General features: G+C 52.0%; 1 protein-coding gene across 1 annotated transcript; it reads right to left on the reverse strand.

The window, feature by feature from the left end:
- Positions 1-3837: 3837 nt before the first annotated feature.
- LOC135827006 (uncharacterized) lies at positions 3838-9882 on the reverse strand. The gene has a single exon (XM_065339528.1). The coding sequence runs from the start codon at positions 9880-9882 to the stop codon at positions 3838-3840; it is 6045 nt and encodes a 2014-aa protein (XP_065195600.1).
- Positions 9883-10326: the final 444 nt, after the last annotated feature.

A 10326-nucleotide genomic window follows, 5' to 3' on the forward strand; every position in this document is an offset into this window, starting at 1 on the left:
TTTCTGCACGACCTTAGATGGTCAGCCCCTCTTGACTTTGTGCTGAAGAAAGCCGTAAAATCTTTTAATATTCTCTTTAGGCTCAAATCAACTCTACACACTAAATCACTCTCTCTCATTTACAAAACATATATCCTGCCTATAATTGAATATGCATGCATTGCTGTCACCCCGCTCTCAATCGCAGCCCTTGACCGTCTTGAGCGAATCCAGTGCAAGGCGGCCAGAATCTGCCTCCGTCTCCCCCTCTACACTCCTCTGAATCATTCAACACTGCTCCATCGGCTCAAATGGCCGACAATGTTCTCTCGCCGCAAAGTGAAGCTCACCCTTCTTGCTCACTGCATAAAATACCAATATGCCCCACAACACATACGCATGCTCAACACCCCGCTCAAGTTACGGCTCAGTACAGCCTTCGACACGCACGCACTTGGTACATCCCACCCTCCAGAACCGATCGCTGTAAAGACTCCCCACTGTACAAGTCCCTAGAATACTACAATGCCCTCCCTGCTAGCATTCGTGACGTCTCCTCCCGACCTGCTTTCAAACAAGAAATCTGCTCACTGCTTCGCTCACCCTCTCCCATACTTGTAAAGTTCAAAGTGATGTAAATCAGTTTCCTCTGAGACAAAAATGCGATAATACTCATAAAAAGGACACACTTCAGGCTCATTACAAACATCTTGAAAGTTTTTGTCTTCACAAGTATACTTTCAAGCCTTCTCATCAGGTGAAATACAGGCAAGAGAAAAGGAACAGGAACAGTGGATTAAATACAGTAAGAAGGTGGTAAAACAGCGCAAAAAGAAAGAAAGAAAGAAAGAAGATAGCTAAAGTAAACAGCGAAAATTGCAATAATGACACAAAGGTGCAAATGCGAGAAAACTCAATAAGCGCGACATGTAGTGCGACAACAAGAGACAACCACTGGACATACATGTAACTAACGAGGTTTTGACGACCTACCTAACAGCCTAAGTGTGAATTTGATTTGTTTCTGTTTGCAAAGGTTGGGTTTCCTTGTGTGGATGTATACAGCTTCCAAAACATTCAGCAATCTAGCACTGCGTACACGTGACACAATCGAAAAACAATCATCCGAATACACAGCACGACAATCAGGATGCTCAAACAAATGACTAGCAATGGACGACTCATACTTATCAGAACTAACATCAGAACAATCAGCATGTGCGGTGGACACATCCGATTTCACATGGCTAGTCGAGTGGACCCTAGCCGTTGCCTCTGTCTGTGCTTTAGTCTTTAGTCTTAGTGCTTTGCAATTTTCGCTGTTTACTTTAGCTATCTTCTTTCTTTCTTTCTTTCTTTTTGCGCTGTTTTACCACCTTCTTACTGTATTTAATCCACTGTTCCTGTTCCTTTTCTCTTGCCTGTATTTCACCTGATGAGAAGGCTTGAAAGTATACTTGTGAAGACAAAAACTTTCAAGATGTTTGTAATGAGCCTGAAGTGTGTCCTTTTTATGAGTATTATGATGTAAATCACCTTCCAACTGTTTAACCCACAATCTCACCTTCTCATAAATTTATCTCTTATTGGCGATGGTGCCATCGTGAGAATAAAGAATTCAAAAAAAACATCAACAACAACAATAACAGCAGGTGATGGTGCTAGCGTGGGAATACAGAATTGAACAGCAGCAGACACACAACAGTGACGATGATAGCAAGTGCATGGTGTTTGAAAAGTTGACACATAGGCGGTGAGGACTCACCGAGAACATCGACTTTGAATGCCTTTGTGCTGTAGTCCTGTATGCATCCTGTCAGGTGACCAGTCTCCGCCTGGCAGTAGTAGATGCCTTTATTGTGTTCACGAATGGCGCCAAACCTTTTATAAATAACAGATGGATACCGCTCATCGAACTGTGAGGTAAAGTCGAGACCCTGGCTAAGGCCACCCGAGCACACCAGTGTTGGACTGGCTTGGGAGAATGACAACAGGACAGGCTTTATATCTGGATCCAGGTTGACAACTTTACAGCTTACTGAGACGAACGTGCCCGAGTAGACATTGATCTGGCTGGGAGTTACCTTGACTCTCGGAGGTTCTGTGACAAAGAAAGAAAGAGAGAGAGAGAGAGAGAGAGAGAGAGAGTGAGAGAGAGAGAGAGTCAGCGAGTGAATGAGTAGTCAAGGGCAGTAATATCACAGCACACTGATTAATAGTAGAGCACAGCACTTCACATTGCATATTCTCATGGGGCACGACAAGTACTAGTAGTAGTTGTGCTTACCATACACCACGACAGAAGTCGATGCCACGGCCGTTATGTCCAGCCTGTTGCTGTGAACGATGCACTCCAACAAGCCCTCAAACTGAGAGGTGACTTTCGGCACTAAGAAGATACCATCCTGTCTGACTGGGTATACCACGTCTGTTCGATTGACGCGGAATGATATCTTGAGCGGTTCGTCTCCACGAAAAGAGCAGCGTACCCTAAGCTCGTTGCCCGCCATCACATGATAGCGTTGTGTGGCAATTTCAGCAACCGGCGGTACTGGAGCACACGGGAGAGAAATGAAATATGATTAGTGCTGGAGCCTTTTAATGATCTTAAAGGGGAAGTATACCCTGAAGTCAAGACGCTGAGACACTCCTGCCGAACTTACTGACACTTGACTGGTTCACGCCATGTGAACACACTCACAATACTGAAACGGTGTGAGTGAACACGGAAGTCATTGCGCTGTAGCTACGTGTTGTCGAATACATCGGCACATAGATCGATTTCTTTTTGAGAATTATTTTGGTATATCAAGATCGCCAATTGTTTTGGGAATTTAGGAGTCAATGCCGTCTTCTATAAGTTTTCACAGGCATCTGCTTTTCTCAAAATGTCGTGGAAGTCACACGGATAACTTTGCCATGGGAATGAGTCTGTGTTGATGTCGTTTTCGTCACGTCGTGAGAGTAAATTGCATTGCAGCTCAAATAAATTGTGGAAGTGTGCGAGTTTGATTGGGAATAAAGGAGAAAGGGAACGTCTCAGCGTCCTCGGGCCACTAGCATTCGACTCAGCACCCCGAAGACTACCACTGGTCAAACATTTGATTATAGGGTAGTTTGGAGTTGACAGGAGGGCATGCACATCGAAATCACGCCTTGTCAACGACCCGTTCTTGCTCAGTTTTAACGACCACACTCAGCAAAGAACAAAACAACAACGAAACACAACGACACACCAACGCTGATGTGGCATCGCAAATCCCGTACCGTGCACGCAGGCACTGGGTTGCAACAGAAAAAAGACGCGCTGCAAGCGTGCCAAGCAGCGAGTGAGTACAGAACGCGTACTAATGCCAGTCATGGCAACGGAAGATAAAATTATGGAGATCGACCCGCGCATGGTTCGATCGAGAGCAGAGTACGAAAAAAGCACACATTCAAAGTTCAAACTGTGCAACAGAAGCAGAAGAGGAAAACGAAAATGAACACTTGTCGTGAAGTGAAGTGCTTCTGTCCAAGGGTGCTTGCACCCGACGGGGTGACAGCGCCCCTAGTCAGACGATACAAGGCAAACGAAATAGAAATAATAATTAGCTGAGTCACAGCGCGGAACTCCGAAACGAAAACCGGTGAGTATGTAAATATTAATTGTTTCGTACCTGCTGTACAACGTAACAATTCGTAACGTAATTTCAAACTAGCACTCGTAGAATTGTAGTGCGAATGTGCCACTCGATTATAGTAACAACGACAAAGAGATACTCTTCTAAACATTTCTCTCCCTTCTCACTGTGCCGAAATTCACAGTGACCAAAAAATTCGAAATTGATTATTGTTCTGAAATAGGCAAACAAGGAGCTACTCACAGAACAGCTTACAAAGACGCACGATTGGGCGGGTGTAGGTCTTGTCGCCCACCTTGACCTTCACAACTCGCACGTGTCCGTCTGGACCAGGGTGCACTTCGGTGACACGACCCATTGGCCAAGTGCCCCGTGGGTTGTCTTGGGATGTCACTAGAACGATGTCGTCGACCTTGAGGTCTGTCTCGGCTGTCCTCCACTTGAGTCGCCGGTTCAGCTCTGGCACGACTTCCTGCATCCATCTCCGCCAAAAGTGCAGCACGAGTTCTTGCACTACACGCCAGCGTTGCCGAGGGTTGAACTCGCTCTCGTCCACTCCTGCAGGTGCGAACCGAGTACCGATTTGGCCATACATGAAATGATTGGGCGTTAGCGGAGTTGGGTCACGACCATCTGCCGACACGTAGGATAGTGGCCGTGAGTTCATGAGCGCCTCCGCGCCGACGATAGCAGACAATAGCTCCTCGTCTGTGACCTCCGCGTTCTTCAGAATCGCCGAGATAGCACGCTTTGCCGATTTCACTAACGCCTCATGCACTCCGCCGAAATGTGGTGCTGCTGGAGGGTTGAAACGCCAGCTAGTCTGCTGATCCGCTGTCTGCCGCTGAATCGCCTCTGCATCAAGCTGCTTGACTAGCTGAGCAAGCTCATTGGTGGCGCCGACGAAATTCGTGCCATTGTCGGAGATGACGTCGATCGGTACTCCCCGTCGATTGGTGAAGCGTACGTACGCCTGCAGGAACGAGTCCGTTGTCAACGCGTATGACAGCTCGAGATGCACTGCTCTCGTCTGCAAGCAGGTGAACAAGCACAGGTACCGCTTGTGTTGTGTCTTGCCGCGACCCTGCTTCGTCATAAACGGTCCAGCGTAGTCTACGGAGACTCGGCCGAATGCGCGTAGCGGCAGGCTGACTCGGACCTTAGGTAGTGGCGCCATCACCTGCATTGCCGGCTTCGTACGGTTCCGGGCGCACCTCGCACACTTGGCTTCCCAAGCTCGCACCTCTTCGCGGCCAGCGACGATCCAGTAGCGCGACGAGAGTTCGGCTAGCGTATGGCTGACACCGAACGCGTGATATCCTCGTTCGTGACATGCCTTGACAATCAGCTGTGTCACATGATCCCCTCGTGGTAGGACGATCGGATTGCGTTGTTCTGCAGTCAAGAAGTCTGCATGCTGTAGTCGACCTCCGACGCGTAGAAGGCCAGCGTCGTCAATCATTGGCTTGAGCGAGACCAGCTTGCTGGTTGCAGGGATCGGCTTGCCTGCCTTAACTGCAGCATACTCTGGTAGCGACTGTTGCTGCGCTCGCTTGATGAAGAACTCCTCAGAGTCTCGGATCGCTGGTGGCGATAATTCGTCAAACTCTCGTTGTGCGGGTGGTACTGAGCAATTCGTAGCGAATCGCACACACCAAGCATGAACACGGCACATTCGTACCCAGTCGGAGTAGCGGCTTGGCTCTAGACGATTCAGCTCGCTGTGGCATTGGTCGACGGTCACCGCAGTCAGCTCGATAGACTCGTCCGTCGGTTGATTGTCTTTCTTCAACTCCAGAGTTGACGGACGGGGCTTCAATTCTGGCTGAACAGGCCATTCACTTTCAGCGGCACCCAAGAAGCCGGGACCGTTCCACCATAAACTGCTTCCCGCCAACTCTTGCACTGACATTCCTCGAGAGACCAGGTCGGCTGGATTGAGCGCGGTGGGCACGTACCGCCACTGGGTAGGATTGGTTTGCCGTTGAATCTCGCCCACTCGACTAGCCACAAACTGCTTGAAGGTGCGGCTGTAGTTGGTGATCCAGTGCAGAACGTTGCTGCTGTCCGACCATAGCGTCGTTGCTCGGGGGTCGAGGTTCAGTGACTCGGCGGATGATGTGGCGAGCGTTGCTCCGGTTGTCGCCGCCATTAGCTCAAGCCGCGGAACGCTGACAGCAGTCACTGGTGCCACACGGACCTTGCTTGCGACGAACCGTGCTGTCGGTTCTCCAGTGTCATAGTGACTGACCAGATACGCGACTGCTCCGTATGCGACCTCGGACGCATCTGAGAACACGTGAAGCTGGCTGCTGATTGCTGTGCGTCCCGTGGCCGTCAGGCAGCGTGGTACACGTACTGTTGATAGCTCCGTCACCTGCTCAAGCCAGCCGAGAACCTTCTTGACGATTGCTGGGGGCAGTTGCTCATCCCATGCTGCTCCACAAAGCCACATCTCTTGCAGCAGGACCTTTGCTTGCACGAGGTACGGTGCGAGGAGTCCAAGTGGATCAAACAAACTTGCTGTTGCACTGAGAAACGCGCGCTTCGTAGGATTTGAGCCGATCTCCGACAGCTGCAGCTGGAACGTGAACTGGTCCTCCTTGGCAAGCCAGAGGACTCCCAGTGTCTTGACATTCGGCAGCTCTCCCTTCGTGAGGTTGATCTCCTCAGCGCGATCCTCCTCCGGGATGGTCTGCAACACCGCCGTGGAGTTGCTCAGCCCTTTTCGCGGGTGCATACTGGCTTTGTGCCACAACGCCGACAGCTGCCTTACGAGCTCAACGCCTTCCTCATCGCTTCGAACAGAGTCCATGGAGTCATCCATGTACGTTGACTCAAGGACCGTTTCCGCTGCACGAGGATAGGTGTCGGCGTGCTGATGAGCATTGTGTCTAGCCGCGTACTGCGCTAGGAAAGGCGACGCGTTCACACCGAAGACCACTCGATTGAACTCGTATGTGGCCGGTTCCTGCTCGTTATCCCGCCAAAGAAAGCGGGGGAAGGGCCTGTCCTCCGGAGCCAGGGATATCTGGAGATACATCTCCTGGATGTCGCAGATGATGGCGACCTTGTTCTGCCGGAAGCGCAGGAGTACCTTCGGTAGCGATTGCTGCAGCTTGGGACCAGCACTGATAACATCGTTCAGCGCTACACCATTGCTGATGCCAGCTGCGTCGAAAACCACACGTGTCTTCGTGGTGGCCTTATCTTCACGGATGATGGCGAAGTGTGGAAGGTACCATTCGTTTACAGAACCTCCACACTCGTTGTCAGGCACTCGTCGAATGTACCCGTTGGCTAGGTACTTGCGGATGACATCGCTGTACGCTGTTGCTGCTGCTGAGTCACGTCGCAGCCGCTTCTCCAAGCTGTGCAGACGGCCGAGTGCCTTCGCTCGGCTTTCAGGCATGACTGGACGTTCGGATTTCCAGGGTATGCCAACGCAGTAGCGGCCGTCCGTCACCTTCAACGACGCTGCAACTTTCTGCTCTGCCACCTTGTCGTCGCGTGACATGAATTTCGTAGTGCTGCTGTTCACTTCTTCGATTTCCCACAGGCGCTTCAAGCTGCTCTGTAGGTCACCGTCGCTGAACATTGTGAAGCAGCAGCTCGCCGCTGGGTGTGCTGGTTGTACTTGGCCGATGCAGGTCCAACCTAATGCCGTCCGACGCGCCACGGGCTCATGGCTGTTACCCGAGCGCTCTTCATACGCCATGTGAAGCTCCGGATAGTCGGCACCGATAAGCACGTCAATGTGGCGTTTCGACGGTAGTGGCGGAAACTCAACGTTGGCTAGATGTGCGTACTGCTTTCCCAGGTGGTGCCAGTCTACAACTTCCATGTTGCCAGTTGGCTGCTCGATTGTGCACGCATGGAGAGTCGTCGACGTGGCTCCGTCAACACTTCGCAGAGTGCACGATACTGGTACCGTGTGAATGGTCTCTTGCTGTCCATTCAGCTTGCTGATGGTCAGCGACATACTGGATCCAATCAGGCCGAGTTCTGCCGTAACATTGCTCGCTATGTACGAGCGCGTGCTGGCGTCGTCCAGCAGCGCGTTAACAGTTAGCGACCGCTTGCCGTTGGATAGCTGAACGGGAACTGTCCGAATCGACGTCACCGTCCGTACTCTATTCTCCTCTCCCTTCGTGCTGTTTCCGAGAGAGACAGCACTGAAGTTCTCCGGCTGCATGGCTCCAGTCTCTCCGGAGGCGTGGGTTGACGACGCTGGAGGCGGTTGACGGGGCTCACTGTGCAGCAGGCGATGGTGATGCTGCGTGCACCCGTTGATACCGCACTCCCGGTCCCGTGGGCAGTCCTTGCCGCTGTGCCCAGTCGCAAGGCATCTATAGCATGACTTGCTTCGCTTCGCTGCTGCCCAGCGCTGGCTTACAGTTTGTTTCTCAAACTCTGGGCAGCGCCAGATCGGGTGCTCGCCACCATTGCAGCATTGGCATGTGGACCTTGCGGTCGGCACGTTGCCAGCGGTGTTTGTAGCTGTCACGAACGTGGTCGTGCGCGGTTGCACAGCGTCGTGAGCAGTTGCCGTCCGAGTCGGCTGATTTCGACTTGTCCCGCTGGTTGACAATTGGTTTCTGACGTGATGCTGCTGGCTGATGCCTTCGATAGTTTCCGTGGCGGCAGCAAGAACTTCTGCCTCGGCATTCAGCCACTCCAGCAGCACCTCGACTGATTCGTCCTTTTGGTGGTGTACTATCCAGCGGCGATACTGGGCCAACAAGTTCACCGGCAGCTTCTGCTGGATCCGCTGGTAGAGAATGCCGGTACCTAGCTCGGTGTGCATACCGGCATCCTTTAACGTCACCACTGCCATGTCGAGCACATCGGTAAAGCGCTCCAGGTCCTGGGCTCTACCGGATCGAATAGGTGGAGATCGTTCCAGCTCTTCCATCCTAACCGCAAGGCGCCGGCGACTCCCACCGAAGCGTCGCTCCAGCCGCCGCAGAGCAGCATCGTATGCTGCTGCCGAGTAGCCAAGACTCTCGATGGCATCCAGCGCCTCACCCGCCACGTACTGTCGGAGCTGCAGCAGTTTGAATTCAGCGGAGAGCGGCTGCTGGTCCACACAAACGCTGAAAGCGGATTTCCAGCGCTCGTATTTTCGCTTCTCTCCGGTGAACACGGCAATTTCGATCCGCTTCAACTTGCTGGCGATGTTGATCTGTGCAGCTGCCGCTGAAGCAGTCCGTGGCGCAGGTCGAGCTGCGGTGCCTCCGACATATGTCGGAACTGGGGCGAATACTGCGGTCTGGGGTGCTTGCATGCCAGCGCTGGGTCTCGCACCGTACTGTGACGCTCCAGTAGAGATGGTGTGCGACGGTCCAGTAGACACAGGTGAGTTGTACACGACTGCACTATTGCTCGCACTCCACTGCGGTTGCTGTTGTTGTTGTTGGTACATGTATGCCTGCTGCGGCCTAGCACTATTGTTGCCATACGTTGCATACATCATACTAGGTGTTTGATCAGCAGGATCGTGGATCAGGAAGCCTTGTTCCTGATTTATAGCAGGAGCGTTGCTGCCTGTGGTCATAGTTGCAAATGACGCTGGCAGCACTGAACTACGTGGCTGGTACTCTGTGGCTGCTGCAGATAAAGCGGTACATGCATTGCTGTTGATCATATCCGTTTGCGGTGGCGCGTGTGCTGACGCGGTTGCCATGGCAACGGTCGGGAAGGGTTCGGCAGGTTCCCCCACACGCTGACCACTGAACATTACAACACGACTGTCCGGCTCTACTTTCACCCGTTCTCCATAGTCTGCAGCCCTGGGCAACATAACCTGCGCATCGTCCTGGCGACCAAGAAACGGTGCATCTTGGAGCGCCGCACGCAGATCTAGAATTTCTCTGCTTTCCTCTCGCACTGACGCCAGTAAAGGCGTTGCCCCTCTCAGTGGCGATTGCTTGGGACTGGGAGTCTGCCTGGTCGACGCCGCCAGGCTCGCTCTGCTGCTCCTGATGAGCACACTCCTGGCCAATTCCATGGCATCTGAATACTGGCCTTCCAGCTGCTTGTACTGCTTTTGGAGACCAGCATGTCTCCTAGAGTCAGTATCCACCACCGCTTCCATGTACTCCATGATGACCTTCTTGGTCTCGTCATACACTGTCGTCAAGTGGCTTCTCCATGCCTTTACGTCATCTTGGTTCGGCACCTCATTCGTTGACTCCACTGTCAAATTTCTCCTCGTATTTGTGAAATCCGTTTTCAGCTCTCGCTTTTTCCGTGCGAGGTCTTCTAGTTTTACCTCCATGATGGCTCCGTGAAAACCATCCTCTGCTACCAATAGTTTGGAGTTGACAGGAGGGCATGCACATCGAAATCACGCCTTGTCAACGACCCGTTCTTGCTCAGTTTTAACGACCACACTCAGCAAAGAACAAAACAACAACGAAACACAACGACACACCAACGCTGATGTGGCATCGCAAATCCCGTACCGTGCACGCAGGCACTGGGTTGCAACAGAAAAAAGACGCGCTGCAAGCGTGCCAAGCAGCGAGTGAGTACAGAACGCGTACTAATGCCAGTCATGGCAACGGAAGATAAAATTATGGAGATCGACCCGCGCATGGTTCGATCGAGAGCAGAGTACGAAAAAAGCACACATTCAAAGTTCAAACTGTGCAACAGAAGCAGAAGAGGAAAACGAAAATGAACACTTGTCGTGAAGTGAAGTGCTTCTGTCCAAGGGTGC

The sequence above is a fragment of the Sycon ciliatum genome, chromosome 11 (assembly GCF_964019385.1).
Source record: "Sycon ciliatum chromosome 11, ocSycCili1.1, whole genome shotgun sequence".
Lineage (NCBI taxonomy): Eukaryota > Metazoa > Porifera > Calcarea > Leucosolenida > Sycettidae > Sycon > Sycon ciliatum.